The following is a 16,062-nucleotide window of genomic DNA, read 5'->3' as shown; positions in this document are numbered from 1 at the left end:
CAGAAAATGGGAATGAACAAATTGAAATTAAGAACTTAAAATTTGTATGTACATGTCATTGATCTCTCGCAACGGCTAATAAGTTTAGGCCCCCATTTGGAACAATGTCTGAAGCAAAGTAGATGATATGATTCTTATAGGAATTTCCCATGGAATAGGCCATAGGAATTTAGATGGGAAAAACATGAGGGTCTACCTCATGTTTTCATTTTCCTGTGTTTATTACAACTCGTGCGGGTTTTCTGTGTGTCATCCAAACAACCCTTCTGAATCTTTTCCATGGTGTTGGTTCTTGCAGAAATCCAGAATATGTGATATTTCCTGCATTTTTTTACTTCGTACGCTCGAAACGGGACCTAAAATTCAAAGAGAAAATCAAATAAAGCATTTACCAAAATAACAGTAGAGCTTGATAGGTGACCAGGAAACTAGAACTCATGGTGGATCATAAGCACGGCGGAAGCATGATGGATCAATGCTTGGTCAATGCGATACAAAATTATATATATAAGCAAGTTTTTTTTTCCATACGAATGTGATGATAAACTTTGTCGCATAAATTGCTGCACATGGTGGAACATTCATGGGTCAAAATCACATATTAACAAATAAGATAATCCTACATTATAAAACTGTAGAGTAGCTTGCACTGCCAAGAAAACTTTTCAAGAAGGCAAAGTGCCACCTAACAAAAAACAAAGAAAGTCTTCGATAAGCCTAAGCTTAAAAGAAGGTGAAGTGTCATCCAACAGCAAGTGTACCATTACTATCTAAAACTGTACTTCGACAGTTTCTTTGTGGTGATTCCAAAAAGATGAAAGTGATTTGAGGTTGATCAGAACCGTCCATCGTCTGTCGGTACGTTTTTCATTTTGAAATGCTTGTTCTACACGATACTACTCTGACATTTTATTTTATTATTGTTTCGAGGGATCACGGCCGTTTATTGCACCTTCCGTCCGCAGCTCGCACTTGCCCAACAACGCCTCCCCATTTCTCTTCTCGCTCGCGCAGACCCGCTCCTATCCCCACCATGGCGATCGCCGGCGGCCCGCGCGGCCGCCTCCTCGTCGTCCCCCTCCTCGTCCTCGCCGCCGTCGTCCTCGCCTCCTCCCCCGCCCGCGCCTTCTACCTCCCCGGCGTCGCCCCTCGCGACTTCCAGAAGGTGATCAGTCCATCCCTCGCCCTCTCCTCGTCGGATCTAGCTCCGGGCGAACTTCCCGGCGGTCCGTGCCGGTGGATCTGGTCGCGCCTCTCGGCGCGGCCCCAGATCTGGCTCTCCGGACCTCGTTTCCCCTCGTTTTGGAAGGTTCCCCCGCGTTTGGAGGATTGTTAGGTTCAGGGTTTAGTGATCTGAGCAATGTGCGGAGTATGTTTAGCTTGCGCGTGCGTTTCGGGCGTACGGGGTGATAGCGGAGAAGCTGCACGGTGTAATGCGCGCTTAGCCTTTGATTGCTTGTGATTAATAATTTAGTTTAGGTAACACGGTGCGTTTTGTTAGTTCCCGCTGTCGAATTCTGATGCTGGTTTAGTTCTCCCTAGCGTGAATGGAAATGGTATTGCACAGCGTAGGGAGGTTCGTGGTATGATTAGTTTGGTTGCTGTTCGATTTAGTCTCCTTTGTACTATTATTACAGAGCATCCTGAGTGTAAAACCCAAGAGTATTTACGTCGGTGGTAAACTATTTTGGTGTTGTAGGTAGAAAAGTCTGCTTGTACCTGTTGTTTGTTTATGTCGCTGGGTTTCATGGAGATTGCAAACACTGCAATCACAAACCTTGGGAAAGTGGCATGAACTGAAGTGTTTTCTTCGTCTAACTTGCTAGGGCCTAAGTGTTTTTTACTTCTTGGCTTCGTTTGGTTGCTGTTTGATTTAGTCTCCTTTGTACTGCTGCAGAGCACCCCGAGAGTGAAATCCAACAGTATTTACGTGGGTGGTAAACTATTTTGGTGCTGTAGGTAGAAAAGTCTGCATGTACCTGCTGCTGTTTATGTTGGCGGGTTTTACAGAGATTGCAAACACTGCAATCAAAAACCTTGGGAAAGTGGCATGAACTGAAGTGTTTTCTTCGTCTAACTTGCTAGGGTCTAAGTGTTTTCATATGATGGGCAGCAAACTACAACTAAGAGATTTCATAAAAAAATACTTGAAATGCCACTTGTGTGGTATGAAGACATTGTCCCTTTTTCTTGTTTGATGTACTACAGTTCCTAATTTAGAAGGCCCAATCATCTAAACAATCATGTGTATACCGAGTTTTTTTTTTATGTTGGACTATCGCACTATAATTAGTTTGGTATAGGCGCATAAGTTCCGTTCTTTACCATTTATAGCTCATTTGGTTATCTTGGTTGGATGCTATTCTGATGAGTTCAAATGTCTAGAAGTAATATAATCTACAATAGTATAATTTATGCCAAGGCCAAGGTGTTGCATGTGCTTGATGATCTACTGGAAGAGGCCCCACCTGTAGACAAGTGCATGGTTATTGTCTCTTGTTGCCTTCTAATCCAGTTACTATCTCAGGAGATCTGAAGAACTAGATACAATTTGTATTGCTAACTTGCATATTGTTGTCGATGCCATTAAGTTGAGGTGTTCCTTGATTCATCATTTACAACTTGCATATGGTTTGGTTCCTTTTTCGATTTAGTCTCCTTTGTACTACTGCAGAGCATCCTGAGAGTGAAACCCAACAGTATTTATGTGGGTGGTAAACTATTTTGTTATTGTAGGTAGAGAAGTCCGCATGTACCTGCTTTTTCTTTATGTTGGCTGGTTTCACGGAGGTTCAAACAGTGCAATCACAAACATTGGGAAAGTGGCATGAACTGAAGCGTTTTCTTCGTCTAACTTGCTATGGCTTAAGTGTTTTCATATGATGGCAGCAAACTACAGCTAAGAGATTTGATAAAAAATGCTTGAAATGCCACTTGTGTGGTATGACGATATTGTCCCTTTATCTTGTTGATGTACTATAGTTGCTAATATAGAAGGCCCAGATTATCTAAAAAAATCATGTGTATACCGAGTTCTTTTTTCTGTTGACTATCGCACTATGATTAGTTTGGCGTGGACGCGTAGGATCTGTTCTTTGCTATTTTATAGCTTATTTGGTTATCTTGGTTGGATGTTATTTGATGAGTATCAGTTGTCTAGAAGTAATATAATCTACAAAAGTAAAATTTATGTCAAGGCCAAGGTGTTTGCATGTGCTTGATGATCTGCTGGAAGAGGCCCCACCTGTAGACAAGTGCATGGTTACTGTCTCTTGTTGCCTCCTAGTCCAGTTACTATGTCAGGAGATCAGAAGAACTAAATACAATCTGTATTGCTTCACTTGCATATTGTTCTCAATGCCATTAAGTTGAGGTGTTCCTTGATTTCATTATTTACAAGTTTATAGAATCCTCTTGTTTATGGGCCACCTGTTGCATTGAGATTGTTGTTTCTTCTGAGAAAAGGTTACCGACTTACCACATAATTATTTTGGCTCAGATCTGGCTCGCCAGACCTCGTTTCCCCTCGTTTTGGAAGGTTCCCCCGCGTTTGGAGGATTGTTAGGTTCAGGGTTTAGTGATCTGTTCTGACCAGTGGAAGTGGCGAGCGAAATGTACGGGTTATGTTTGCTTGCGCGCGCGTTTTGGGCTTGTCGAGAAGCTGTACGGTGTAATGCACGCGTAGCCTTTGATTGTTTGTGTTTAATAACTTAGTTTACGCAACACTGTGCGTTTTGTTAGTTCCCGCTGTCGAATTCTGATGTTGTTTCAGTTCTCCTTAGCGTGAATGGAAATGGTATTGCTGTTCGATTTGGTCTCCTTTGTACTGTTATTACAGAGCATCCTGAGAGTGAAACCCAACAGTATTTACGTCGGTGGTAAACTATTTTGGTGTTGTAGGTAGAAAAGTCTGCTTGTACCTGCTGTTTGTTTATGTTGGCGGGTTTCACGGAGGTTCAAACACTGCAATCACAAACCTTGGGAAAGTGGCATGAACTGAAGTGTTTTCTTCGTCTAACTTGCTAGATCCTAAGTGCATTCATAGAATGGCAGCAAACTACAACTAGAGATGTGATAAAACAAATGCTTGAAATGCCACGTGTGTGGTATGAAGATATTGTCCCTTTATCTTGTTGATGTACTATAGTTGGTAATTTAGAAGGCCCAGATTATCTAAAAAAATCACGTGTATGCCGGGTTCTTTTTTCTGTTGAACTATCGCACTATGATTAGTTTGGTGTGGACGCATACGATCTGTTCTTTACCATTTTATAGCCTTTTTGTTTATCTTGGTTGGATGCTATTCTGATGAGTATCAATTGTCTAGAAGTTATATAATCTACAATAGTAAAATGTATGTCAAGGCCAAGGTGTTGGATTGCTCACTTGCATATTGTTCTCAATGCCATTAAGTTGAGGTGTTCCTTGATTTCATTATTTACAAGTTGATAGAATCCTCTTGTTTATGGGCCTCCTATTGCATTGAGATTGTTATTTCTTCTCACAAAAGGTTACCAACTTACCACATAGTTATTGCAGTTACAGCTGAATAACCAAACTTCTAGTCTTAGTTGTTTGGCAGTTTCATCCATTTTTCCTCTATATATATTCTCCCTTTGCTAAATTGATTTATAGGGTTGACTAATCAACCATTCATATTGCAGGATGATGATCTCCAGGTGAAGGTTAACAAGTTGTCATCTATAAAGACGCAACTTCCATATGACTATTATTTCCTGGACTACTGCAAGCCTGATGCAATTAAGAACAGTGCTGAAAACTTAGGGGAAGTCCTTCGTGGGGACCGTATTGAAAATTCTGTCTATAATGTAAGTATGCCACCTTGTATTTTGCATTAATTACTCTAGAAATGATAATGTAAAAAAAACTCTACAAATGACGTTTCCTGTTAATTCTAGGGTGTAGGCAGCAGGAGAACATAATATGAGAAGTTGTATGCTCTTTAACTTCAGTTTAATTTTCGAATGGTTACAGTTCAAGATGAGGAGGGACGAGAGTTGCAAAGTTGTTTGTCGACCTAAACTTTCTGCAGAAGCTGCAAAGAATTTCAAAGAAAAGATCGATGATGAATATCGAGTGAACATGTATGTATGTATGTTCTGAGTTTGAAGTTTTTGCTATTGCCAGTTGATTAACATGGCCATCTAGCTACCACTGGTTCAAGTTGTGCTGTTGTGGTATATGTGCAGCATATGCTATATATATAGTACAGTGCCTAACAATGTATTTTTTTTTCTGCGTTTTTCTATCAGGATTTTGGATAATCTCCCAGTTGTGGTCCCTAGGCAGACACGGGAAGGAAGCCAAGCACCAGGCTTTGAGCATGGTTACCGAGTTGGCTATAAGGTGAGCATCTCACCTGTTTTATTGATACTCATTGGAACTTGAAATAGTTATCAAGGAAGTTATCTAATTTGGGCTCAATATTGGCAGCTCAAGGATGACAAGTACTATATTAACAATCACTTGAGCTTTAAAGTCTTGTACCATGAAGACCTAAACTCCCCAGAAGCTCGCATCGTTGGCTTCCATGTGATTCCTAGCAGGTATGGATACTTGGTCATGTCCAACTTAGCATGCCTCATGGTGTATTTGATCTTGTTTTGTTATGGTTTTGTATGCATAGCTGGCCAGCATGAAACGAATTGAATTTCATGTTCATCGAATGTTTTGATCATTTCATTGATTTCAAATGGATTGATAGGATATATCAAATGTTCAACATAGCCAATATTTTGCCTGCCCTTTATAGATTATATATTTATCTGAAGGTTCATGTGCTTATGATAACTAGTCAATTAACTCTCCTCCTGTATACAGCATTAAGCACGAATATGGTGACTGGGATGACAAGAATCCTATAGTGCAAACTTGCAACGCTAACACTAAGATAACTCCTGGTAGTCACACACCTCAAGAGGTGGCTCCGGATGCATACGTTGTATTCTCTTACGATGTTACCTTTGAGGTAATTTCCTTTCTCACTCTGTTGCTGATATTCTTGTTCCTGTCATGTTGATTAATTTGCAATCGGTCTGCTGCAGGCTAGTGAGATCATATGGGCATCTCGCTGGGATGTGTACCTTCTTTCTAGTGACAGCCAAATCCACTGGTTCTCAATCATTAATTCTTTGATGATTGTCCTTTTCCTTTCTGGTATGATAGCCATGATTATGATGAGAACCCTTTACAAGGACATAGCAAACTATAATCAGCTTGACAATCAGGAGGAGGCCCAAGAAGAAACTGGGTGGAAATTAGTGCATGGTGATGCCTTCAGGCCTCCTGTTCATTCAGGCCTTCTGTGTGTTTATGTTGGAACTGGTGTGCAATTCTTTGGTATGACGGTGGTTACCATGATGTTTGCGCTACTTGGATTCTTATCCCCTGCAAACCGTGGAGGACTGATGACAGCTATGGTCCTTTTGTGGGTTTTCATGGGCGTGTTGGCTGGTTACACATCATCCCGCCTCTACAAGATGTTCAAGGGCAATGAGTGGAAGAAGATCACTCTCAAAACTGCCTTCATGTTTCCTGGTATAATCTTTGGGGTCTTTTTCGTCTTGAATGCCCTTATCTGGGGTGAGAAATCATCTGGCGCAGTTCCTTTCGGGACAATGTTTGCTCTGGTCCTCCTCTGGTTTGGCATCTCCGTGCCACTGGTTTTTGTTGGAAGTTTCTTGGGATTCAAGCAGCCAGCTATTGAAGATCCAGTCAAGACAAACAAGATTCCGAGGCAAATTCCTGAACAAGCATGGTACCTGCAGCCAGCTTTCTCAATACTCGCTGGTGGCATATTGCCATTTGGTGCTGTCTTTATTGAGCTATTCTTCATCCTCACATCTATCTGGCTGAACCAGTTCTACTACATCTTTGGCTTCCTCTTCATAGTCTTCGTCATTCTCCTGGTAACTTGTGCTGAGATCACAATTGTCCTCTGCTACTTCCAGCTATGTAGCGAGGACTACCACTGGTGGTGGCGGGCATACCTGACCGCAGGCTCTTCAGCTCTATATCTTTTTGCTTATGCTATCTTCTACTTCTTCAACAAGCTGGAGATCACAAAGCTTGTTTCAGGGATTCTGTACTTTGGTTACATGCTGATCATTTCTTATGCCTTCTTCGTGTTGACTGGCACTATTGGCTTCTATGCTTGCTTCTGGTTTGTGAGGAAGATATATGCTTCTGTGAAGATCGACTGATGTAACAACTGTCAAGATAAGCTTCCTGTCTGCTTGTAGAGCATCTCCCGGACAAGGTTTTCTTCCAATCTCATACATGGTGTGCTGCTCAGTTGATATAAAGGAAACTGGAATTTGAGATGGGATTACATGGTTTTGGTAGAGTATGTAGTCTGGTAGGAGTAAGAATCACCGGATGTTCACGGATGTTGAAGAGAGAATTTGATACTTGCTGCAGCTTTAGCATGCTTATGTAATTCTAAAGATATATTGAGTGCTCTTGTACTGTTTCGGATCTTGGTTGACCATGCCTGTTGAATTTATTTTATGCCTTGTCTGTACTGCGGTGGAGATGATACTATTTCTTACAGCATACTTTCTCGATGCTGGAATGATTTCATCTGTTAGGCTGGTGCAAACTTATGTATGCAGGGTACCCTGATACTGGACTGTTTGGCTTTACTGTCTGTCACTCTGGGAGCAGTATCTTACCTGGGCCGATCACATGGTAAGTATGTAGGTTTCTTGGACACTTAACTAAAACCCACGGCACTCACTATGTTACTATGGATCGGAGCGAGTATCTTCTAACGTCTCATTAACTTGACATGAAATGTGTGGACCTCAAGTTTCTATTGTTATTTTTGCCAGAGAGCTCGTTAACTTGTCATGAAATGTGTGGACCTCGAGTTTCTTTTGTTACTTTTGCGAGAGAGATGGGAAACATCATTCGGAAATTCAATTCGGCTCCCGGGTGCGTATGCTCCCTCTACCAAAAAATCATATTTTGAAGTGTCAAAAAATTTTGACAAAAAATTCTACATGTACATCTGCATGATATAGGTGCGTTCGTCAAGTTTCATGAAAAACTGATATTTTTTATGGTCTATGTAAAAATAAGAAAATTTATCTTGTTAAAAGCTTTATTTTAAGCATTGAATTTTGTCTTTTTCACACACGTCACATGATAAGTTGATTTTTTATGAAACAACTTTGTGAGCGTATAGCACATGAAGATAAACGTGCGAAAAGTTTGTTTCAAATTTTTTGAAATTCAAAATATGTGCAAGATGCAATTCAAAATATAGAAAGCATATGCTCCCATGTTCCAAAACACCACTCCACATTCATTTGTTCTGATCTGTCATGAACTATAATTAGAACCTGGCGGGACTTTACAATTTGCGTATTTCTGTACTCAATTTGGTACTACATTTGATTGATTTCATTTTAAGCCGGCGTGTATATAGTTCATCGGAAATAGCAAACTTATTTCTTTATTCAGTGCGCATATAGTCAAACGTTTTACATTTGACAACCAATCATTTCTCTGGTTCGAGTGGGAAGGCCTTGGTTCGCACTCGGCACTGACAGATGACAACAGATGTGCTGGAACGGGCATGCGAGGAGGAGGAGCTTATCCATGAACTCTGACATCACGGCGCCGGCGCCGGTGTGCGCGGCGCAGCGGGTGTCACGACCGCGGCGGACGTGCTGATCACCCCGCACATCATTGCTTCCCTGGGCACCTTGAGCTCGCGCATCTTCTCCACTCCCTCGACGAAGACGGCGCCCATGCCCATGTGGAGGTGCGGCTCGATGTGACAGTGGAACGCCCAGGCCCCCGTGTTGTCGGCGACGAACCGCAGCGCCGTCCACCCGTGCGGGAACACCACCACCGTGTTCCGCAGCGGCGGGTCCTCCATGTTCAGCCTCGCCAAGTCCTTCCCGGCGTCGTACCGCCCGTCGCCGTAGCCGAGCACCCAGAAGTCGTGCCCATGCAGGTGCCACGGGTGCGTCTCGCTCGCCCTCTCCCTCATCATGTCCGCGTTCTGCAGCACCACGTCCACCAGCGCGCCGTGCGGCAGCTCGTACACCCGGTCGCTCAGCCGCGCCGCGTACCCCTCGTTCTCCCCCGGCGGCCGGCTCACGTTGTACCCCTCGGGCACCCCGTCCGGCGCCTCCCCCGCCGCGTCGAAGGCGCTGCCCTGCAGGCCGTAGTGGTAGGCGCCCAGGTACGGGGTGGCCGGCAGCGCCAGGGACACGTTGTTGATCGCCCACCTCACGTGCCCGCCCACCATCGTCTGCGTGTTCAGCATCACGATCGTCCGGTTCAGCGCCGATGACCTCGGCGGACGTGTCTTGGTGATGGCGTTGTTCCTCAGGGCTTTGATTCTGTACGTGAAGCTCTTGCTGTGGTCTATGTCGTCCCAGGCCGGAGTCTCCGGCGGCGCGCTGCCCGGCCAGTCGAACTTGCTGTTGGTGTACCTCAGGACGGCGGTGGCCGGTAGCGTCTTCGGGTGCCGCCCTCTCACGCCCACCGAGATCCAGAAGGCCCCCGGTCGGTAGAAGGTAGGCTTCTGGCTGGTCGTGAGGAGGACGGAGTAGCTCTCGCCGGAGTAGATGTCGATGTCCGTCACCTTGAACGGCTCCACCGGGTTGCCGTCCGCCTCCACCACCGTCAGCTCGTGCTGCACGCAAAATTACCAGAACGTGTCAACAGACATGTTTTCTTACTACTACAGTGCTACTGAAGACTGACAACACAAGAAAGAGGAGTAATTTCTTGCTTACCCCTTGGACCTGCAGATTGAGAGCAGAGAGCGTGGTGGTGCTGGCGATCCTCAGCCTGTACGTCTTGCCAGGCTCCACGTCGAAGACGACGGGCGCGCACTGGCTCTCGGGGCAGTAGGGCCCGCACTCGCTCCGCCTCAGGCACCGCTCCTCGTCCCTGCACAGCTTGGCCTCCTTGCCCCTGACGCACGTCTTGGCGTACCTGTCGATGCCCCTGTGGTACCTCGTGACCTTGCCCAGCATGCACTCGTACTGCCCTCGCCCGTTGATCAGGATCGTCTGAGGCTCGCCTATCCACTCGAAGTGCTTGTCCTTGCGCTCCAGCCCGGCCGCCTGCGCGTACACGTTCTCGTGGTACCAGTCGCTGAGCAGCACGTTGAGCTCGCCGCCGTCGTAGTCCCTCCGGTACGGCTCGTCCTGCGCCGCCGTGGCGTTCACGATGAGCGACCCGTAAAGCCCCGCCGCCCTCTGCATCCCGAAATGCCCGTGGTAGAAGAACGTCCCGGGCTTCACGCACAAACAAACAAAACTTGTAAGCACGCGGCGGCGCATCGGCCAGTTCACTCTTCACTTGCCCAGCCAGCCAGGACCATAGTGGTTTCTAGCGAAACAATAGTTGGATTGTTATGCGTTGGGTACCTTGTCGGCGACGAACTCGTAGGTGAAGGAGTCCCCGGGGTTGATGGCGCACTGGGAGATGGACGCCGTGCCGTCCGCCCACGGCGTGCCGACCTGCCGCATGCCGTGCCAGTGGATGACGAGCCCCTCCGTGTGAAGCTTGTTGTTGACGGTGACGCGGACGACGTCGCCGGCGCGGGCGGTGATGGTCGGGCCGGGGAACTTGCCGTTGATCCCGACCATCACCCGCTGCTGGCAGTCCGGCGCCCACAGGATGTACTCCACGTCCCATGTCATGTTCACCTTCGCCGGGGACGGAGCAGCAGGAGCGGAGGCCGCGGTGGCGGTGGGAGCGGCGAAGGCCACGAGGAGCGTGCAGCATAGCAGCAGCTGCACTGCTGCTAGGTGGTCACTACTCGTGTGAGGCTTGGCCATCGTGGCTTTTGGTAGGGGGTGCTGTGGACTGTGGAGTTTTGCCGTTGGGTGGCGTGCCTTTTATAAGCGTTTGGGGAAGAATAGGGATGGCTCTCTCTAGCAACTTTTAAACACAGATAGAGGAACACGGTCGTTTTGTTTCAGCAACACAAACCACCACCTTAATGGTTAGAAAAGGCAAACTAGCAACTTAACTTTAAACATGATTATGATTTGCAAATAAAAAAACTTAAAACATGATGTGAACACTTGCCCATGATGATGAAATCGGCTAGTGCATTTTTGCAACAATTTGGTAGTTCCCCAATTTTTTCTTTAAGTCTTGATCGATGAATATGACGATCTCTAGACATATGGATCTTATATGAATCATATAACGAAATACCACATTTTTTTGGACGAATAAAACATTGCTTTTTCATTTATTATAGAAGAACAATGGCACAGTTTATAAGGAAAACCATGCCTGAAAAGCATACAACAACTAGCAAGCTAGGATATCAACATCATGAACAAAAGCATGACACGACAACAACAACGCACTGCTACAAACTATAGTGAAGGGAACAACATCTCCAAACAACAACAACAACAAGACCACCGCAACCAACTCCTCATGTGGCCCTCCCTACTGAGCATCCAGCCAAGAGGCGAGGAGGCCGAGCAGTAAGCTTCGATGGTCGTGTCACCGGCATTGCAGCAACAGGGACTCACTAGTACTACAAGATCGCTTCGACGGGTTCACACCATATAGCATAGGAGAAAAGGCATGCCAAGAGAGGACGTAGCCTCAGCACGTGGAAGGCGCCAAACCGGAATTGAGTTAAGGGATTTCCACCGCGACATTGCTCGCCAGCCCTAAATCCACATCCCCAAAGATCCCTAAGGAGGATGATGTGCCACATGAGTGGATATACATGTGCAAATGAAAATCGAATATTCTAAATCGCTCATGTCATGATCGTATACATCCTTTGTTCCCGTGTTCCGTCATCTGGCTTGTGTTTGAGGAGACGAGGGCTCCCAGCCTCACGCACCCCAGCCTCCCAGCCCTAACCGCCGCCGCCGTCGCCGCCGCCGCCGGTAGCGCCGCCAGGGCAAAGACCCACGGGGCGTGGCGGCGGCGGGGGCCCTTCCTCGTCGACGCGTGGTGGACGGCGGTCGGATCTCCTCTCCTCGAGCATGGCGGACGCGCGGATGGGATGGGCGGCGGCGGCCAGCGCTGCGCCCCCTTCTCCCGTCGGCTCTCCCCTGGGCCGGCCCGGTTGGGATGGGCGGCGGCGGCCTGCCTGCGCTCCCTCCTCCCGTCGGGTCTCCGCAGCACTCCGACAGGGGCTGGTGGTGGGTGGCGGCCAGGCCCATGGCCTGCGCCAATTTCCCCCCGCCTCTCGCCGGTGGCGATCTCGGGCTTCACCCGCGACACGAGGTCGCTCGGGGCAGCAGCCTTGGGTACGACGGTGGAGGTGGCCCTCTTCTTCGCCGGAGAGGGTCGGCCTGCGGTTTGTGGTGGTGGATCTATCGATCTATCACCGTGTTCCGGCGGCGAGATGGAGATGCATGGAAGCCGGCGACGGAGTCGCCGGTGGAGGGTTGGAGTGGCCAGCCCGGGATGGTCGCCGACGTGGGGGTCCGACCTGAATAAAGGCGGTGGTCCTAGGGTCTCTCTTGCGTGAAGAGGAAGACCTACCGGAGGCTCCGGACTCGTGATCTAGCCGGAGTGTTGAGGTCCGGAAGGTTCCGCCGGCGAATGTAACAATGGTCTGTTTTGCCCGGAGTTTGTCGGAACGGTGGTATTCGGTCGTGCGCACCCATGCATTTATTCCGACCGATTGGTTCTGGAGGGAGCGGCGCGAAGCTCTTTTTCTGTGTTGACATCAAGTGACTATGAATCCATGATGAAAGTCGGAAGAAGAGAAGTTCATGAAGGCCGGAGGGGAGGACTAACTAAGGGAGGTTCAAGTCTCCGCGTCTGTTGAGGAACTTGCTTGGTGTTCCAGGCTTCACAGCAGCGGTATGAAAGTGGTGGCGACAACACAGGTGAAGTTCAGAGTCCTACCTTTCAGGGTGAAAACCCAAGGTCTGGCCTTAACTGGTTGTGCCTGGCAATGACCTTGTTGGAGGCATTGTTTTGAGAGTGGGGACTATCTTCAGGGTGAAAACCTAAGATCGTTGATCGGGCGACGACGGTGTTAGAGCACTCTTCCCTTCTTGGAGGCGTCGTTTTTGGAGAGTCTGTATTTCAGGTGTTGTCTTGGCGGTGGATGTATTGCTGTTGTTAGGCCCGAGATACTATAGCGGGACTTTTGTTTCTTAGTTTTCTTTCCTTTTTTTGGCTGTGTGCATCCGTAGTACCATTAAGGTGGTGCGTTGTTGCAGAGGCTGGGTGTAATTGGTATCTTTTTGATATTAATATATTCCCTTTATCGAAAAAAAATCTGGCTTATGTTTTTCATCCCGCATTCAGATCGAAATGATTCTATGAAATTTGAAAGAGAGAGAGAGAAAAAACTTTTTTTTTGCAATGTGCAGCTTTTGTTCGTGGGCGCTATGCAAATACTCCCGTTGCTTTGTCGTCGTCTACGTGCTGTACTATATGCCGGTACATTGCAGCAACGGACGGTGCGCCGTGGAGCTCCTAGCTAGCTAGCAGCCACGGTCTTATCAGCATCGCCGGGCTCGATCAGAAACGTGCATCATGCATGATATTTTCGTTGGCAGCTAGCAGTTCCGGTGAGGCCGTGAGCGAGGGAGCTACCATACATGCAGTGTGAGCCCATCTATTTTGGACCTGCCAATGCCATGCCATCCGTAGGGGCCACACCCAGTGGGGCAATGCATGTGCACGCAATACGCGAAGAGCGGATGGCCGCACCGAACCTTGCGTACTCCTGCTCCCTCTGCCCCTCTGCTCGATTCGACATGCGTGTGCACATCACTGGTGACGGCTCTCTCTCTCTCCGAGGCCTGGTGCCAATGCATCATCCCACTATAGCTTCGCCACGTCAGCTTTTACCTCACTCTCACCCCACTCTCACCTCACTCTCACGGCAGGGGCGGGCGCAGGATTTCGACAATGGGTATTCAAATTTGATTTTTTTACTAAGACAAGATTTAACAACTCAACATGAAAGCTTAAAAATTTTAATAAATATTTTCTGTTTTGGGTGGCCTCTTTATCTTCTGACCTTGCTAACTTAGAGGCTTCTTGTTTGCCAACCATGGTAATCTAGAAGGAAAGAGGTTTTTAGTAGAATCAAGGGAGAGAAAGGCGCTGGGTTTTCTTTGCGCTCGCTCAATGCTACGACGCTCTCGCTCTGTTTGTAGTTGGCCGGGCTAAGTGTTGAATCCTGATGGGTGTTGAGTTGCAAAGTTGGGCCATGTGCCGCTGAGTGTTTGGAGTGTTTGGAGGTGAGATGGGGGTTGGCTTTGAATCGGAGGAGTACCGCTGGTGAGGAGCAGACATATCATGCTCATGAGCTAAAAATTAGCCGAATACCAAAGCACATCATACATATGCTATATACATGAAATATTTTCACAAAAATAATAGGTATTCATCTGAATACCCATGAATTGAGCTGGGCCCGCCCCTGTCTCACGGTCTCACCCCACGGTGTCAGTGCACGGGCTATAGTGCCAGCTCTCACTTCTCTCTCCTCCCTACCGTCTCCCTACCGTCCCCACTAGCACCGCTATCGCCTCCCTCTCGCCCCGCTCTCGCCTCCAACGCAGGCTATAAGCGGGCGATACCGCGCCCTAACGCCGGGCGCCCGCGCCACCGCCCGACGCTACCGTCTCGCCCCGCTCTCGCCTCGCTATCGCCCCGTCACGGGCGGTAGCGCCCCTCCTAGCGCCAGCGGGGGCACCAGCCTGATGAGACGAGGACCCTCTGATTTACGGATGTGAACTTGTGATTGTGAATGCCGTCGTCTTCTTTGAGCAGTTTCGCGTCCGCGTCGTGGACGTTCCGATGAGGTCGTTTCGCACGACGGCCGGCCGGCCGGCGTGTCTGCTCGGTTTCAGTTTGCGTGATTCCGTTCCCGATCCGAAGCTGGGGATCGTGTTACACGTATGGTTTGCTTTCCATGGTACGTCGCTGATGCCCCATACGCGCGTGGAGATTAGCCAGGTCTCTTTCGGCGCGCGTCGTGAGACACGATCGGTTCAGTTGTGGGTGATATCTATCGGCCCATCAGAAAACCTTGTTCTTGTGTCGTTATGTTTTGCCAGCTAAGATTTGGGATGGACGTCCTCGTTTTTGTCTTACCGAGTGGTGAGCAAGACAATTCAAGCAAAGAAGAACCTGGTAGGGAGATACGAACGACATTGAGAGCTGTTTTATGGAAAAAGGTGCTGCTAACCGGCACCTCCACCACGGCGGCCGGCCGTAGTGCTCCGATCCTTCACTGGAGAGAGCAAACCGGTGCCCTCGGGAGCAGAAGGTAGTGTTCCCTTCCTTCTTGAAAAAAGAATTTCAGGACTTCAGCATGAAGCCATGAACACACACATGTTAATATGTATATTTGACATAAACCACTCTAGCGAGTCTTTTCTTTTATGTAATTTTTTTTCTTGGCTGTGTGCATCCGTAATGCTGCTAGGGCAACACGTTGTTGCAGAGGCTGGGTGTAATTGGTATCTCCGCAATATTAATATATGCTCTTTGTCGAAAAAATATGTATCTTTGACATGCAATTTACCTGTGGCCAGGGGAAGAGCTAGCATAGGTTTAATCTTCATCAATGCAAACGATGCAGGTGCGATCAGACTTAATGAAATTTTGAATATTTACAAATTGTCATGGGGACATAAAGTAAATAAGGAGAAGAGTGATCACTGATCTCACAGAGGAGGTGAAGCAAAGTCTGAATATCCCCAGTTGGTGAAAATTGACAAGTGAAGCTTTTGAACTCATTGCTGAAAGTGCAAGAAGTAGCATCAATGGATGGGCAGAGAAGAATTTCTCGTATCAAGGGAAGGAAGCTTTACTAAAATCAGTGATTCAAGCCAAACCAATCCATAGTATGAGTTGTTTCTTACTCTTTAAAGGATCATGCAAAAAACATCACATCTATTGTGGGAAGATTTTGGTGGAGTGGAAATTTGGATAAGAGATCCATGCGTTGGTTAGCCTGGGATAAATTGGCTATTCCGTTCGCAAGGAGGCATGGGCTTCCATGATAATTTGGCTATTCCTTTTCTTTTTATGCAGTATACACAGGTTTTTCGATTA

At 47.4% G+C, this 16,062-nt stretch overlaps 2 protein-coding genes across 2 annotated transcripts; one reads left to right on the top strand and one right to left on the bottom strand.

Annotated features, from left to right (window-relative positions):
- Window positions 1-1,033: 1,033 nt before the first annotated feature.
- On the top strand, window positions 1,034-7,525 carry LOC124694297 (transmembrane 9 superfamily member 7-like). The gene is made up of 7 exons (XM_047227299.1): window positions 1,034-1,165; window positions 4,665-4,829; window positions 4,996-5,105; window positions 5,274-5,367; window positions 5,455-5,567; window positions 5,842-5,989; window positions 6,066-7,525. The coding sequence occupies exons 1-7, from the start codon at window positions 1,034-1,036 to the stop codon at window positions 7,221-7,223; spliced, it is 1,920 nt and encodes a 639-aa protein (XP_047083255.1). The 3' UTR covers window positions 7,224-7,525.
- A 1,113-nt stretch (window positions 7,526-8,638) lies between these two features.
- LOC124683705 (L-ascorbate oxidase-like) lies at window positions 8,639-10,829 on the bottom strand. The gene is made up of 3 exons (XM_047218170.1): window positions 10,416-10,829; window positions 9,777-10,283; window positions 8,639-9,673 (listed from the first exon to the last, which is right to left on the bottom strand). The coding sequence occupies exons 1-3, from the start codon at window positions 10,827-10,829 to the stop codon at window positions 8,639-8,641; spliced, it is 1,956 nt and encodes a 651-aa protein (XP_047074126.1).
- Window positions 10,830-16,062: the final 5,233 nt, after the last annotated feature.

The sequence above is a fragment of the Lolium rigidum genome, chromosome 1 (genome assembly GCF_022539505.1).
Source record: "Lolium rigidum isolate FL_2022 chromosome 1, APGP_CSIRO_Lrig_0.1, whole genome shotgun sequence".
Taxonomy (NCBI): Eukaryota; Viridiplantae; Streptophyta; class Magnoliopsida; order Poales; family Poaceae; genus Lolium; species Lolium rigidum.
Note: the sequence above shows the minus strand (reverse complement) of the source record. Positions and strands in the feature narration are given on the sequence as shown.

Coding starts and splice junctions, on each gene's coding strand:
- LOC124694297 (XM_047227299.1), top strand. CDS start 1,034: ATGGCGATCGCCGGCGGCCCGCGCGGCCGCCTCCTCGTCGTCCCCCTC. Junction 4,830..4,995: donor TTGAAAATTCTGTCTATAAT/GTAAGTATGCCA, acceptor GAATGGTTACAG/TTCAAGATGAGGAGGGACGA. Junction 5,368..5,454: donor GTTACCGAGTTGGCTATAAG/GTGAGCATCTCA, acceptor CAATATTGGCAG/CTCAAGGATGACAAGTACTA.
- LOC124683705 (XM_047218170.1), bottom strand. CDS start 10,829: ATGGCCAAGCCTCACACGAGTAGTGACCACCTAGCAGCAGTGCAGCTG. Junction 10,284..10,415: donor ACGAGTTCGTCGCCGACAAG/GTACCCAACGCA, acceptor TTGTGCGTGAAG/CCCGGGACGTTCTTCTACCA. Junction 9,674..9,776: donor TCAATCTGCAGGTCCAAGGG/GTAAGCAAGAAA, acceptor TTTTGCGTGCAG/CACGAGCTGACGGTGGTGGA.